The sequence below is a fragment of the Mandrillus leucophaeus genome, unplaced genomic scaffold, assembly GCF_000951045.1.
Source record: "Mandrillus leucophaeus isolate KB7577 unplaced genomic scaffold, Mleu.le_1.0 Scaffold812, whole genome shotgun sequence".
NCBI classification, from domain to species: Eukaryota; Metazoa; Chordata; class Mammalia; order Primates; family Cercopithecidae; genus Mandrillus; species Mandrillus leucophaeus.
The window spans coordinates 254,668-272,383 of NW_012108831.1; the positions used below are offsets into that span (position 1 = coordinate 254,668).

Below are 17,716 nucleotides of genomic sequence, written 5' to 3' on the forward strand. Positions count from 1 at the left end.
AAAGAAAAGGAAGGAAGGAAGGAAGGAAGGAAGGAAGGAAGGAAGGAAGGAAGGAAGGAAGGAAGGAAGGAAGGAAGGAAGGAAAGAAAGAAGGAAAGAAAGAAATTAAGAGAGTCTGAGAGAAAGTTAAAGTGGAATGGTTCTTGTTTTTCAATAGGTTACCCTGATTTCTCTCAACCTGTGCATTGAGTTCTCATTGTCTGGGCCAAATGTGTTCTTCAAGAGCTAGCGACACGCAGACCCAGCTGGTTCATTCTACCCTTCACCAAGCGAACAAGTTTGAAACTTCAATATATATATACACATATATGTGTGTATAAATACATATATGATCCCAACAGATATATACTATACATGTGTATGTATGGTAATGGTTTTTTACTTTGCTTTGAAATTTGTAGATGTATATTGACAGAGTATTAAGAAAAAGGACATTAATTTTATCAAACCATGTGCTGTTTCTACTAGTATGAAAGGCCAGTGTTCTTCTCTCAGCCCATACTCTATAGTTTACTTCCAGTTTGGTTCCAGAGGTTTCCCAGAGTGGGGCTAGCTCACATTGGGGTCTTGACAGCAGCAGAGTAAAGGAGAACCCCAGACCACAGAGAAAAGATTGTAAGCAAGGTCTGCTGGGACAGGAATGACAGTGGCTGGGAAAGCCCCTAGACTCTGAAAATGCAATCCTGATAGCTGCAATGATGTGGTCCTGAAGCTCAGGACTAGATTCAGATGTGGTACTGAAGCTCCTGAAGCTCAAGCTCTGGTCCCTGAAGCTCCTGCACATACTCAGAAATGTGGAAGCTTTGCAGTCCTGGGATGCCAGAGAGGACCCAGCTACTGGTAATCCAGGCCTTATAAATCACAGTATGGTGAGAAGCAGGAAAATACCATTCTACCTATTTTCTATCTCTAAAAGTATGTGCATGCAGATGCATCCGTGAAAAAGAGCATTCCACATTCTTAGTGGGATGTGAGTATGGATAAGAGCACATGCCCTGAGTCAGGCTGCCAAAGAAGGAATCCCAGCTCTGCGATTTGCTCCTTCGCTACTTGTGAACATTTGGGCAAGGTTTTTGTTTTGTTTTGTTTTTATTTATTCTAAACTGCAGTTTCCTCATCTATATAATAGGAATAGTGAGATGAGCAAAGGAAAAGTGTTGGTATGTGTTAAATGCTCAAGTGAAGTATTATCTTTGATATTCTTCTTGTTGAATTCCCACCAATGTTATTCTCTGAAATGGAAATGGTCAGTTTTACAGAATATGCCTTGTCTTATTACCTAACTTCAGAGGACAAGAGGTTTTAACACCCAACACTTTCCTGAGAGTTTCATAATTTCTGAAATAGATGACTTAAATTATCCCCCTATTTCCAATTGTTATGACATGCAACAAAAAGCATTCATCCATATACCTCTTGGGGTAGAAGCTAAGACACTGAGGCATCTGTGTGTAGATAGAAGTGTTCTGTGGTCCAGACAGACTGCAGGGAGGAGAACGTGACCAAAGGCCATATTCCCTGTTATAGGACCTGTCCTAGAACACTGCCTGCCACCGAGTAACTTCTAAAAATCTGCTAAACTTATGAAATCCTTGAAAGCAGGTGGAATTTTGTAGAAACTTGGAGAGAGCTGAGTTTCATGTCTGGGCTAATAAGAGGAAGAATCCAAGTGGTAAGAAAAGATAAGAAAGGGAGCCCCAGGAACTCACAGCACTGTGGGAAAACTCCTCTCCTACAGCTTTGAAGTGTGTTTGGGTAAAGTTTAACTTAACCTCTGATACTGAATTTGGAAAATCACTGAAGTTTACAATATCATTATTTCAATATTGGGAATCATTAAAAGGCTTTCAGCTATATATATATATGTGTGTGTATATATACACATACACACATATATGTATGTATGTTTGCATATGTGGTGATGATCACCATCCTTTCCCCTAAACCCCTCTAAAATAATAGCAAAGAGATTTCACAAAAGCAAAATCCTTCTAGACAGAGAGAAGTAGATAGGAGACAAGAGTAGAAAAGAGAGGTCAACAAAAGTATGGAATCTGGAAGTGAATAGACTGGAGAAAGCAGAATCCTAAGCCTGCTGAAAAACCTCACAAGAATTCTTGCCTGGAAGAACCTAGAAAGGCCTTAGAATTGGAGATACCAAGTGTCTTCATTATAGGGTATGGGCAGGGTTACCAATTGTCCTGGTTTGCCTGAGAATGAGGAGTTTCATGGTACACAGCAGAATTTTCAGTGCTAAAACCAGTCGGCTAGGTGGTGGGTCACCCTAGTTGTGGCTGGGGCATGCAAACAAGAGAATTGGTTGAAAGTCCAAACCCCACATGCCTCCAAATAGCCAAGCAACTATCTTCCCCTTATACAACTTAGATAAAACAAAAGAAGTTTAAAACATAAAAAAAAAAACCTCATCAAACATTCTTGACATTCACACTTTCTATATACAGATGTCAATTTGTAAAAATGAAAGGGCCTCTCTCTTAGCAACAAAATGTAAAGAATCCTTCAAAACTTTTCTCGTGGATATAAAATATACAGAAGATTTCTCATCATTTCTTGGCAGAAACAAACACCAGACATCGTGTTTTCAAATACCTGTTCTCTCCAGTTGGATACATTTTTATTTGGGAATACAAAATGAAATCCTTTTAGGGTATACTATGTCCAAAATTCTCAGACATGCAGAACTCCACTCAAATTCTGCAGAATTAGAATATTTAGAGTGAGGCCAGAAATCTGTCATTTTTTAAAACCCTTCATATGTTCTTTTCATCAGTCAGGTTTAGAAATCACTGGATTAACAAATGTTCATATGGAAGCCAGGATAGATATATGTTGTCAAGGCCTCTGGGATATACTATGAGGTGACTGAGTAATCTGACATTTAGGCCAAGATCCCTGGGAACATGGAAATATGATCCTAGAGCTCTCCACCAGCTGCTGTCTTCACCAGACACCCCTCTTGGTGATACAGTTCAGCAGATCTCACCATCATGATGTTGATTCTTGCAGAGAAGGGTCTACACCCTACAATGCCCAGTCTGCCCATACAAGCTGAATTCTGAGAAATGTGTTTCATCAATTATCTCTGCCCTGGTAAAAGCCAGAACCTTCTCAGGACCAGTGATATAACTCACTGCAAGCACCCTACTAGACTTTGAGGAGGGACAACCTAGTAGGAATCGGTAAATATGTTCTCAAAGCTATGCAACTCTGCTCTGCTGAACTCTGTGGAAGGTGGCCTTGACTTTCTCCATCAGTCATTTTTAAAAATAAACACAATTGGGCTTTACTCGCCCTCAGTCCGTTAGAAAGCATTGACAGCTAAAGGAGACCTGTGTCTAAATGGAGACCACAAAATGAGGAATAGCTCTTACAAGAATACCTCTTCCTGAGGAGAAAGAGTAAACAGAATGGATATACCCAGTGCTATGTGGTGTAAGGAAAACCTCTCCTAAAAATATCTAGTAAGGTACTCTAAAAATTCCCACTGGGGAATTAAAAAAAGCCTACAAGTTAATATTAATACATTTGTTTCCCAATAAGTTTTCATCATTAAACATTTTTTAAAACACTAAACATTTAAAAAGTATCAAAACATTAAAATAATGAGCCATTGAAAAATTCCTCCTGAGATTTGCTATAAATAATGGTTCTACATCTTGATATCTTGCTGCTCTTATTTCATCCATCAAGGTAGGTCATGTGTAGGAACAAGCACCTTGTTGTCCATGCACTTATGAGACAAAGGAATACCTGGATTATCTGTGAAAAACTTGGTGTATTCACAATCTATGTGTTTTTGTTTCCAATTTGTATAACTCTACCAATTAGGATGACTTACAAAGCCACTTTCATAGTCATAATCATCCCTGCCTTTCATTCAAAAGCTACTGCTACTATTATTTACCACAAAGAATAAACCCAACCATGCACATTCATAAAAGAATGCTCACATCACAGGTGTGCTGTGTTTCTGTTATTCTTTTTCGTCAGTCCTGCCACTCAGACAGGTGTTCAGTGGATCAAACACTCTAAAGAAAAACTATCTTCTATTAAAGCTATGACCCATAGGTGAGAGTCATAGGAGAGTCATAATTTGCCAGTTGGTAAACATATCACTTCTTCATGCTCTTCAGTATCCCTTGAGCTATGGCCACTTGAACCAAAATTATTCATCAGTGTTGGCTTGTAAGTTTCTCTATCATCCAAGCCACTTGGTGGCTAGCAAGTAATGCCCATTGATCTTTGATGAGCTAGAGTTAAACAAGTGGCAGCAGACAAGTGATGAGAGGCTGATGGCCTTACCTCTTACTGTTAGATTATGATTCAGGTAGCCAGACATAATACGCTAAGAGTATAGGAGCTAAGTGGCTATGATTCCATGTTTTTCTCAGATAGGAGGCCAACGAGGCATAACATGTGGTTTTTTGAAGGTCGCTCGACCTAAGTTACTAATACTATCCCCAAGCCAACTAGCTTGCTGGAGAGTGCGGCAGGGAACTACTGACCCTTTCTTTTCACCATTCACTAGAGGACTGAAGACCTAGAATACTTACTCCTATTGCTTCATTGTTTAGTGAATGCAAAAATACATCATTGTCTCAATAGAACTGACAGCACACTTCAACCCAATCTGAAATATGTTGGTGTTGGAAAAGGCATTTTGTTTCTGCAGAGTTGACACCATTAAGGAATACATAAGTTGGCAAAATAAAGTAATTGTTAAAGTTATTTTATTTTTACAATTTTGCAACTTGTTAAAATTTCAAAAAGTATCTTAAAGCTCACAATTTAATTTGAAAAACACAAAGAAAAGGTATAGTATCATAGGAACAATGCTCAATAGAAATATAATTAAATGATAGAAATGAAAATGTAAACATAAGTATTTTTCCAAAAATATCTCTAAAAGATAAAGCACTAATATTATTATTTACATTTCTCTATCCCCTTTTCTATAAGAAGCTCAGTTAATTACTGTGCTTCCTTAGTTTCTACACACTACTATAAATTAATCTTATTAACCTCTTTCAATACTCAGCACCTCATCCCAAGATTAATATATATCCTCACTTGGAAACAAGTTTCTAGTGTCAAAAGAGCCACTACTGAGCCTAAAAGGAAAAGTACAATAACTAAAATGAACAATTCCCAGACAAGCTTAACAAAAGACTGAAGATGACAGAGAAAAGAGTCATTGAACTTGAAATAAATCAATAGAAATCATACAATCTGACAAATACAAAGAAAAAAATTTTTAATGAACCAAGCCTTAGTTACTTGTGGGATGATATCAATTCTAACATACATGTAAATGGCAATATCAAAAGGAAAAAGAAGAGAATAATTGGATGAAAAAATACTTAAAGATGTAATGGCTAAATATGTTTCCAATTAGGTGAAAAATATAAATTTATGTATCTGAGAAGCTTATCCAATTCCCCAATCTGACTAAATATAAATAAAATGACATCTAGGCAGATTATAGTCAAATTGTTTAAACTGAAAGTTAAATAGAAAATCTTGAAAACAGTCAGATGAAAAAAATGACATTACACACAAGGGCACAATGATATGAAGAACAGCTGAACTCCCATCATAAAGGAGATCAGCAGACAATAAAAGAGCATATTTAAATTACTGAAAAAAATTAACAAGAAATTTTATATGCAGTCAAAACTCTTATTCAAAAATGAGGGCAACATTTTTAAAAACCATTATCAGATGAACAAAAACTAAGAGAATGAAATGCCAGCAAAGCTATACTATAGGAAATGCTAAAGGAGGTTGTTCAGGCTGAAGAAAAATGACACCAGATAGACACTCAGATAAATAAGAAGAGCACCAGAAATGGCACATAGGTGAAAGGCAAACATAAATAAATATACATTTTTTCACTCTTAATCTAAAAAATACATATTGCTGTTGAAAGCTAAAATTATAAAACTTTATTGGGGATTTATAATAAATGTAGATGTAACATATGACAAAAATTTCACAAACAATGAGGTAAATGAAATTATATCATAGCAAAATTACTATGTTTTATGAGAAGTAATACAATATTAACTCTAAGTAGACTATATAATAAGTTAAATATGCATATTGTAATCCTTAGGATAAACACCAAAAATACACAAAGATATACAGTTGAAAAGCCAACACAGAGGGCTGGGCGCAGTGGCTCACGCCTGTAATTCCAGCACTTTGGAAGGCCGAGGCAGGTGGATCACCTGAGGTCAGGAGTTCCAGATCAGCCTGGCCAACATGCTGAAACCCTGTCTCTACTAAAAATACAAAAATTAGCTGGGTGTGGTAGCACATGCCTGTAATTTCAGCTCCTCAGAAAGCTGACACAGGAGAATAGCTTGAACTCGGGAGGCAGAGGTTGCAGTGAGCTGAGATCGTGCCACTGCACTCCAACCTGGGCAACAAGTGCAAAACTCCATCTCAAAAAAAAAGAAAAAGAAAAGAAAAGCCAACACAGGAACTGAAATACCTAAAAATATTTAATTAAGCAAAAAAGAATATAAAAAAGAAACAGAGAAAGAAAGAGAAACAGAATAAATAAAAAACAACAAAATGGTAGACTTAAATTCAATCATAATGATAATCGCAATATATGAAAATGGACCAGGAAAAAGGCAGTGATTTTTCAAACTGGAAAAAAAATGAAAAGCCCAACTCTACATTGACCACAAGATTCACACTTTAAATATAAAGACACATACAAGTTGAAAATAGAATTATAAAATTATATATCTATACCATGAAAATACTATTAAGAAAGCAAGAGTGTCTGCATTCTCTATTAATACCAGACAAGATAGACTTTGAGGCAAGGAGTATTGCTGGAGATGAAGTGGGACATTTCATAATATAAAAGGAAAAATTACTCAGCCAGACACATTTAAAGATACGTGTGTATATCTAATAACAGAGTCTCAAAATATATGAAAAAACTCAAAAAACTAAAAGGATAAAGAGGCAAATTGACAATAATAGTTGGAGATTTGAAAACCTTTCTCAGTAATTGATAGGATAAATAGACCAAAAATTGATAAGGATATAAAAGGTCTTAGCAACACCACACAATGCCATAACCAAATTTATATTTAGAGACTACTACCCTGCACAACTACAGCACACACAAGCGCACATTGAATCATAAAGTCAGACCACATGCTGAACTAAAAACAAGTCAACAATTTTAGAAGATTAAAATCTTAAAGAGTATATTCCATAGTAGCAATAGAATTTAACTAGTCATCAGTATCAATAAAATATCTGTAAAAATACTCAAGTATTTGGAAAATAAACACACTTTTAAACACATGGATTAAACAAAAACATCATAAGTGCCAAATAGTTTGAAATAAAACGTAATATAAATACTACATTCAGAAATGTGTGCCTGTCAGCTTAAGGAGTACTTACGGGGAAATTTATGATTTCTAATGCTTACATTTATTAAAAGAAAAGAAATATTTAAAATCGGTGACCTGCCAGGTGCGATGGCTCACACCTGTAATCCCAGTACTTTGGGAGGCTGAGGCGGGTAGATCACTTGAGGCCAGGAGTTCAAAACCAGCCTGGCCAACATGGTGAAACCCTGTGTCTCTATTAAAAATGCAAAAATTAGCTGGTTGTGGTGGCAGGCGCCTGTGATCCCAGCTACTCGGGAGGTTAAGGCAGGAGAATCGTTTGAACCCAGGAGGTAGAGATTGCAGTGAGCTGAGATCCAGCCACTGTACTCCAGCTGGGCAGCAGAGTGAGACTCTGCCTTAAAAATAAATAAATAAACAAATAAATAAGTGAACTAAATTTATACTTTAAGAATCTAAATGAAGAAAAGGTTCTACTAAGTAATATAGTTTTTTTAAAAACAGCTAAAATCAACAAAATACAAACTAAACAAAATTAACAGAGGTAAAAGTTGACATTAATACCGATACAAACATTTAGTAAGACAGGCATAAGAGAGAGGGAGAAAACTCAGATGACCAGTAATAGGAAAGAAAGGGGATATCACTACAGATCCTAGAGATATTTAAAAGGTAATAAAAGTATTTTTAACAATTTTGTGTTAATAAATTGGAAAAATGAGGTGAAAAACAAAATTTACCAAAACTGACTCACAATGAAATAGAAAAATGTTTATATGCATATTTAGTTTTCTATTGCAGCTATAATGGATATTTAAAACCACACCCATTTACTGTTTTCTGAGCCAGAAATCTCAGCTAGGTCCTCTGCTCACTCTGCTCAGTTCCACCCGGCTAAAATCAGTGTGTTGGCTGGAATGGGTTTTGTTCTGGAGGGTCTAGGAAAGATTCCACTTCCAAACTCATTCAGATTGTCAGTATAATCCAGTTGCTGGTGGTTGTAGGACTGAGGTCCCTACTTCCTTGACACACAGCCTTCTTCATCTTCACCCCAACAATTCTTTTCATGTTTTGAAATTGACTTCTTCTACCACATCACTCTGACTTCAATGAGAGAAAGTTCTCTACTTTTAGGAGGTCTTGTAATTAGATTGAACCAAACTGATAATGCAGGTTAATCTCCCTGTTTTAAAGTTTATAATATTAATTACACCTGCAGAGTTCATTCTGTTATGAAATGGAACTTATTCACAAGTTACAGGGTTAGGCCACGGAGAATTTTGTGAGGGATGCTATTCTGCCTAATACAATGTACTTAAGGGAGATAGATAGATAATAGAGATATTAGTATATCAATGAAATCTTTAAAAATTAAAACTCTTATTTAAAATTTTCAGAAAGAAAATTCCAGGCTCCACTGGCTTCATTGGTGAACTCTATTAGACATTTAACAAGCCAACATATACTAATCTTATGCAACAAAAATATTCAGAAAACTGAGGGGCAAAGAATACTTCTTAGCTTGTTTTATAATCATAATTCCAATACTATAACTTCATGAAGGCATTAAGAGAAAATCATAGCCCAATATCCATCATGACTAATGCAAAAAAAAATACTTAACAAAATATAATCAAGCTTAATCCAGCTATATACAGAAAGGACAATATATCATGACCAATAGGGTTTATCTAAGGAATGCCAGTTTAGCTAAAAAAAATCAATCTACATAATCCGACAAACTAAAGTAGATAAACCACACAATCACATCAACAGATGTATAACAAGCATTTGACAATATTCAACACCCATTTATATTAAAAACAAATTTCCCATCAAATGAGAATCAAATTTGTTCAATATAATAAATAATATCTATACCAAAACAAAAAAACATAGTAACAAAACCCTATAGCTAGCTTCACACTTAATAGTAAAAAAAAGGAAGGCCTTCCCTCCTAAAATGGGGAACAAGATAAAGATGTCCGCTGTCGTCACATCTACTCGACATTGTACTGGTTATTCTATTCTATTCAATAATATATGGGGAAAAAAAGAAAGTCTTTGGAAAGGAAGAAATAAACTATCTCTATTTGCAAATAATGATAGTTTATGTTGAAATGTTTATGGAATCTTAAAAAAACTAGAAATAAATATAGCAAGGCCTCTGGACACAGAGTCAGGACAAACGGATCAGTCTGGATACAGACCCGATCTATAATTAATTAACCTAAATTTCATCAAAATTCAAAAAATCTTCACCAAAAGGCACTATTTAGAATATGTATATATAAGCTACCAAATGGGAGAAACTTTTATTTGTATATGTATCTGACTTGACAAAGGACTAAATTGAAGATGAAAGATCTCTTGCAACTAAACAATAAAAACAAATCCCCCAGATGGATAAAAGGTTAGAATACACTACTCACAAGGGAAGATATATAAATGGCCAATAAGCACATAAAAATACACTAAAAACCATTCATCATTAGGACAATTCAAATTTAAATCATAATGAGATAGCAGAAAACACTCATTAAAGTGGCCAAAACTAAAAAGACCATTGACATTACATGTTGTTGAAGATGTGGAGCCACTAAAACTCTCTCATACATTGCTGGTGAGAATTGCGGGTCCTCCCACTTTGGCAAAAGATTTGATTGTTTCTTATAAAGCTTAATATATCATAAAAAAGAACAATAGAAAAAACATTTATCCCAGAAATTTTACTTTTAGGTATTTACCCAAGAGAAGTGAAAAGATATTATCTTAAAAAAGAATAGAAAAAACATAGCCTTATTCATAGTATCCCCAAACTAGAAATTACCTCCAAGTTCACAAATAGGATAATGAATTTTAAAAGTATAGTAAATTGATTTTAAAAGTATAATATTCAGCAATAAAATGGAATGAATTATTGAAACATGCAACAACATGGATGAATCTCATACGCATTATGCTGAACAAAACAAGCCAGACTCAAACGAGAACATATTTTTTTGTTCCACAGTATGTTCATACTGCATGTTCTACAGAACTATATAAAGTTCTAAAACAAATAAAACTTTTTTATGGTTAAGTCATTCTGCAGGGCTGAGTGAGAGAGGAGACACAAGAAAATCCCACAGCTAAGCCGTGATTGGTCAGTCTGTCCAGGAGAACCCAGGGATCTCAAGTTCAAGTCTCACCAAAAAAGTTTACTGCATAGGTAGATTAGGAAAAACCATGAAGGAACACTCGGGGTGATTAGAAATGTTCTATATCTTTATAGTGGTGTGTGTTACACAGATTTATACATTTGTCAAAATTCATTAAATTGTTCACTTAAGATTTGTACATTTCAATGTATATAAACATTATTTAAAAAACTATAACTAATGAATGAAAAATGCTAAAGATCTATGTAATTCTGAATAACTCTCAAAGATTTAATCTTCACAGGCTGTAGTATCCTTGGTAATAGACTGACCTACTAAGATGATTCCCACAGAACCTCTGAGCCACATTAATTTAAAAAAGGGGAAAACGGTTGGAAAACCTTTAATCTATATAAGAACTTTTTTTTTGAGGTGGCCCAGCTGCTTGTACTTAGCGAGTTGAGTGGGCAAGAGTAGTTTCAAGAAAACCTATTCTTCAGCATAAACATACATTTCCTTCCTGGAATATCATGGTGAAGAAAGGACTTTCCAATTCCAGTATAAGCTTAGAATGGTGGCAGAAAATTATGATAATTTTTCAGTTTCAATGGAAAAACATTCTTATACCACAAAAGTGAATTTTTGCTATAGGTTAAGTTTCCTTGCTATCCTCCACTTCCTTTTACAGAAGAAAAGTGGATACTTGAGCAATTAACCCATATGGAGCCAGGAAGAATTTCTCATTTCTCTAAAGTCAATTAGGGATTTTCTGTTTCTGTAAAGGATGAGGACTACATGTCCATTTCTCAGAAAGATAGAGGGATGATCACTGAGGATGGATATGGTTAGGAATTCAACAATAATGAAGTACAAAAATGCCATGTACTTTCCATAGCCAAATAAAACAGTGATATTTAGACTTTAATTCTTTGCAATTTGATTTGGTGTACAGCATGGCTAACTTTAATATATAACTAATGGTTTTTAGCTCCACTTCATCTTCAGCCTACATCTATAGTCCTTCTTCAATCCTCCTCATCTTTAGTCAAACAATTTCTTTGGCACTCTGCTCCATGCTTTGGGTAGATATATTTCTTTGAATTTTCCTCAGTAGTTAGAAGACTGCATTTATGAAGTGACCCCAAAAGCTTGTGGATAACAAAATGGAAAAGTAAGCATTTAGTCAGAGACAATGAATTCCACTTTGGTCATGTAAGAGAGTACGTGAACCTGCCAGAAATTATAATAGACAGAAGTAAGCCATTTTAAAAACATTGGCCCTTTTCGAATATTCAGTTTAGTTTATGCAAGTTTATTTTACAAAAAGAAGATAGGGCCAATTTTCCTTTCTTCTGAACCAAATGAATGACTCAAATTATATCAATAGCTGTCTCATTCTTTACACCACCCATTTATATCTTCCTGGGGTATCAAAAGTAATAGAGGAAAGAACATGGGTTTTCTAGACAGAGTGATCTGACAGAAATTTTACTCTATCCTAGTAGGAAAGTTATTTAGTTTTAATAAGTTCAAGTGATCGTGCCTATAATTAGGGTAAGAGTGACCACTAGGATTTTTAAATATATTTGTAAATATTTTTGTAAAATATATCCATACACACATATGATTGTTATATATTATTTATACATATAGAAATTGTTTTATACATACACACAAATAAAATGAAATCTAAGTCACGGGGCTTGGCACAGGCAAGGCACTACATAAACTAGAATTTGTTCAATGTGGCTCCTGAATCAAATGACAATTTGTTAACCAGAGTCTTGTCCTCAAGTCATGAGAACTGTTATTTCTCATCTCATTTGACCCTCAGGATTTATGTATACACTGAATGAGAAGACACGAATGACCAGCTCCTGCATTAGAATGCTAAGCCTATCACTTGGGACACTTACCAAATGCTATTTCTGGTTATTTAGGTTAGAAAGGAAATAAAGATGTCAGAGATTATCATTGTATATTATTTTAGTAATTACTATAAAAAACAGTTAACCCTCATTTTCCCTCAATTCAGAAAGAAATACGCTTCATAAAATATGCACATATCAAAGATAACTACCTTGAACAGAACACCAAGTTATTTATATAGATATATCAAATGCTTTTTAAAAGACCTTACATGACTTTTAAAAGGCTTCTTTAGAAAATATAAGAAGTAAATTGGGAAATAAGCAAATACATTAAAAAGCTCATATTGTTTCACATCAACAAATGAACTAAATATTTTTAAAAGCAGAGAATAAATCTCTTATTTTATGAAACCATAAAATGAGGTTTTGCTTGTGAGTCATCTTCTACAGACCTAAGTAAAAAAATATTTGGGACATACATTTGAAATGATGATGTGGTTCAGTCTTTAAATGAAAAAAAAAGTCAACTATTTATTTTGTTGCATTGTCATACCTCAAAGTCACATGAAATGTGATTACAATTCAGAAATATCAGTGCTGAAACATTACTTGTTACTTTAAAATATTCAGAGTAAGCTTATAGTTTTTATCCTATTATTACATATTTTTGAAAATTAATGATAATGGAGATGGGGTCACTATAACAACAATTTATTAGTTAAATTGAATTAATGTATGTGCTCTAATTAAATATGCTAAAAAGTCTTTGATTTCCTAAAATGTACATTACTCATGACAGCATTTGGAAATTTTAAATTTCAAAAACTTAGTCCAATGATTTAAAAATACATGATAAATATGACAATAACTCTATCCACAAACAAATTAATTTCATTTTACCTATTTTTATTTTAGTTCTTCATTAAAGTTTCGACTCAAATAGAAAATCACAGTGCCTACTACATAGTTAGTGAACACAAAAACTAATTTTAACTGTTTCCTAAAATATTAATACAGTTCTGTAATATTTTAATGATCTTTCTGAACATTCTAAGCAACTCCTGTAGGAAAGTAAAATTAATATATAGTGTGGTTAAATTTTTCGTAATTTATTTTGATTGAAAAAGATCAGTACATATATAAAGTTGATTTTATTAACAATCTATTTTTCAAAAATTCTTGGAAATCTTTTTTATTGTGTAAATTTAAGATGTACATGTTTTCATATACATATACATAGTGAAGTGTAACGATCTACTTTTAAAGTCTACAATTAATGTTTACTTATAATCAAATACAATTAATTTAGCCAGTTGGCTCCTGGCAGTATCTCCAGTAATAGAAAATTATCATAAACCAATATATCTTGATTGCAACAGCCTGTACCTTTATTGTCTGTTCAGATTCTTTTCACATCAGGTCTATAATGAAAAGCTAAGTCACAAATAGAGGTATTAGAAGACACACAAAGGGGCCACTGTTCCCTGACACAAATCAAATTTTCAATAACTCATAGGTAATTTGACGACTTCCCTTATATAATCCCCCAACAAACAATTAAATTCCATAGATTTTTCATTTAACAGTCCAGTAAGGGTTTCTTAATATACATAACCCATAAAATAAATTAAAAGTAAATCGAAGCATATGTTTAAAGTCCTTGATTCATGAAGAAACCAGTTAGAAACGCTGAAGCCCAAATTAATGTCAAATATTTATACTGTTGGGTTTGGCAACAGAGGTGGGTTCTCAAGAGAGAGCACATTCCAAATGATGTTTTCTACTCTCCTCTCAATCCCATTCATAAAATGCCTTTCTGTTACACAGTAGGATCACTGTTTGATTAATAAACACAAGCTGATGTTTAATGTTAACTGGCAGTACATAGAGACGAGAATTATCACTCATCTTTACTTAAAAACAAAACTTAAGCAAGATGTTTAAGCAGAGGTTACTTCTGCACCGGAGTCCTTTGCATTTCTCAAAGGAAATAAACCTAAGAATGTGACTGAAATGGGGAATCGGAGAACAAATGGGCACATAACACAAGAAAGCTCAGAGGGGGCTGTCTCCAAAACAGAGTAAACCAGTTGTGTGGACAGTGATGCTGGCATAGCTCAGGGATATGCCAAGACCCGATGTCTTTGCTATTTTCTGCTGATACTGGGAGCCTAACTGAAGAAACAGGACTTTGAGGAGCCTAACATTGCTTCTCTTTCTTTAATGCGCCCTTAACCAAGCGGAATTCGCTCTATGCCGACTCCAGTGGGGAGCCTTCAACCCCGAATCTGACCTATCTGCCTTAAATCCGTGAGTTTTCACCGCAATCTCAAACCCCGGATGCCAAGAGAGGAGATCAATGCCAACACGAGATTGCATGCTCCTCTGACTTTTGTTTGCTTGGGTTTTCATTTTAGACAAACACTCTTATCCTCATTACAGAGCCTAGACAGATTGCGAATAGCCCTATCCCCTCATCAAGACAGCCCCAATCACAGCCACACAGAGCGCAAAGAAACCCAACTCTGTTCCCAGGGTCTTGTCACAGAGCCGCATCTCCGCGGGTGGCCGCCTAGACCTTCCCTTACGTTGAACTGTTTGTGCGCAGAGCAAGGGGAAAAGCATCTCTTTCAATTCCTCCCGAGGCCACTCTTTCTTTATGGACCCACCTGCATGGGCGCTTCGTGTCTCATTGCTGACAAATGTCCTTTCTCTCTGGCTAAGACAGCACTGGTCCGGGCTTCCGGTCAAGCGTGCACAGTCCGCGCGCTCCCCGCTCCACGCTCAGCACTGTTGGGGTTCACTAACCGACTCCAACATCAGCACCGGAGCTGTCCTCTCCTGGCGCCGCACACGCGTACTGCCGGGGAGCCCCGTGCGCTCCTGGGAACTGTAGTCTCGCCCTGCGGGGCTTCCCAGCAAACAGGCGAGCGGTGAACTACACCTCCCGGCAAGCAAGCAAACTCTTAAACAGCCTCGATCCGCCAGTCCGGCTCGGCCGCGGAGCCTCCCTACTCCTTTCGAAACGCTCCTGGGTTACCTCTCCCAGTCTCCCCTGCCCTCTTCCTCGCCAGGGGCAGGCGAATGTGACCCCAGCTTATCTCAGCTGGAGATTTTTCTTTGCTAACTATCGCCTTCGGGAGTAGACTGTGAGTTCCTGATTAGAAAACAACACTACCTTGTGCTAATTTCCAATGCAAACGAAGCCAGAGCCGGTCTCTGGGACTCTCCGCCCTACCCCCTCCCCATCTGAATCGGGAAAGTTTCTACGTTTCCTTAGGCAGAGTGGGGCAGTTTTACAGTCTCATTCAGCAAACGTGGGGGAGAAAGACGATGAATGGTACACACATAAGGAAAGTGGTTTATCCGCATAATTGCATTGAGAAGTCGCCCGAGCGTACACAGTCACACACACAACCCGCAAACCAAAGTGCGTGAAAGCGAGATTTCTGGCTAAGCACCCCCAAGGAACTCCCTTCGCCTGCTTACCTTTCCATACAGCTCCATTACAACTCGAGGTTCGGAAATTCTCAAGTGACCTCGCTACAAAGGAGGTTAGGGCTCTACGTAGGAAGCGGGGCTAAAATGAAAAGGCACAACACAATAGAAGGGGTAGGGGTGGCGTCTGGCGGAGAGAAAAAGGAGGGACGTGGAGAAGACAGCTGATTTCGATGGAGGGCTTCTTTCCTCTAGAGGGAAAATGTGGAGTCTTCAAGCGGCAGCTGCAGAGAAAAGACTGAGTCTCTTAGGAAGTGCCAGGGGCGCGATAGCGCTGGGCAGCCCCTCCCCAAGCCCTCCCCCAGGCACCTTCCGCCGTCATTAGCGCGCACACACAGCCGCTGGCCGCAGGCTGCAGAGCTGAGAGGGCACTGGGTTATTTACCCAGAGCAAGCCACATAAAATGAACACATTCATCACTGGAACCCAAAAGCACCGTCACAGAATGAGATGGGAGACCTCTATCAAGTTATCCTGTCCTTTCTTTAACACAAAGTCATTCCTTATATTACAACTATACTCCTCCTAGATTAGTTCAAAAAAATGGTTTTGAAATCTAGGAACTGTACTTTTGCTGGGCTTATCCTTTTCCTGTCAGTTGACTGATAAGTTTGACTATCCATGTGCTCCGTAACTATCTAGAGACAGCCCTCTCTACTTAAAAGTAAATGTTGATCATCCAGCAAATGAGCCCTGCCTTGGCATGAAGTCAAAATTATAATGGAGACAGAGTGAAAAAGGAATGATTGTGATATTGGCATGGAGGTATGAAAGGAAGAACTGGAATCAGCTTTAAACTTCGTTGTAGCAGTAGAACAGAGGTTCTGAAACTTAAATGCACTTGAAAATCTGTTGAGACGGAGGTTAAAGTTAAAATTTTTAAGCCACAGGTAGAGATTGATTCACTAGATCTTTTGAGAGGTCTGGAAATTAGCATTTTAAATAAACACCCCAGAAATGCTGATGTAAGTGGTTCCCTTGCCATAATCTGAGAAACACTGTCTTAAACGAATCTATGCGTAACACTTTTCCAAAGATGCAAGCCTCAAAAGTGTCATGGTATGGACTCAATAATGCAACAGTCTCATATTGGGAACCTACCATATTCAATATTTCCATAATTTTAGTTGATTGTATTATTTAACAACTCTATAATCTGTCTTCTAATCTTGCAATTAGTGAGAATGTAATGCAATATCACCTAGGTAATTAGTTTTTATAACTATTCAGAAAATACATTTAAGCCAGGTGTGGTGGAGTGTGCCTGCAGTTATAGTTACCCGAAAGGCTGAGTCAGGAGGATCATATGAACCTAGAAATTCGAGGCCAGCCTAGGCAACATAGTGAGACACCCCCATCTGGGGAAAAAAAAAAAAAAAGACATACATTTAAAAATATAAACCTCATAGTTGAGAATTGTTTGATACTTAGAGAAGTTTCATGTAAATTAGCTAATAACAAAATGGAAAGTTAAAAGGAAATTCAATATCAATATGTATCACAGTAGCACCTTATTAGAAGTACGACTTCTGCATTTTAAAAATTAAGATGTATCTAAAGATGCATCTCTTTAAAAATTGTTTTCAAGAGAAATGCCAACAAAATAATCCTGACATTTAAATGTATATAATTGTTTGGCATTTAATAATATTTGCTTAGCTACTTAGAGCCTGCCTTTCATCAGAACAACTACTGTGTTTTTTGTACTATCATCACTTTCTGAAATTCTCAGAATTCAGTCTGATATAGAACATATTTAAACATTATAAATATTTACCTTGCAAAATTACTATTCTTTGAGAAG

At 36.3% G+C, this 17,716-nt stretch overlaps 1 protein-coding gene across 1 annotated transcript in view; it reads right to left on the reverse strand.

The window, feature by feature from the left end:
- RAB3C (RAB3C, member RAS oncogene family) overlaps positions 1-16,130 on the reverse strand; it is a gene marked incomplete at its 3' end in the record, with an annotated part of 250,779 nt that extends 234,649 nt beyond the window's left edge. Inside the window, exon 1 of the mRNA XM_011967858.1 lies at positions 15,904-16,130. Within this exon, the coding sequence (XP_011823248.1) occupies positions 15,904-15,921 (18 nt within the window). The remainder of the gene's footprint in view (positions 1-15,903) is intronic.
- Positions 16,131-17,716: the final 1,586 nt, after the last annotated feature.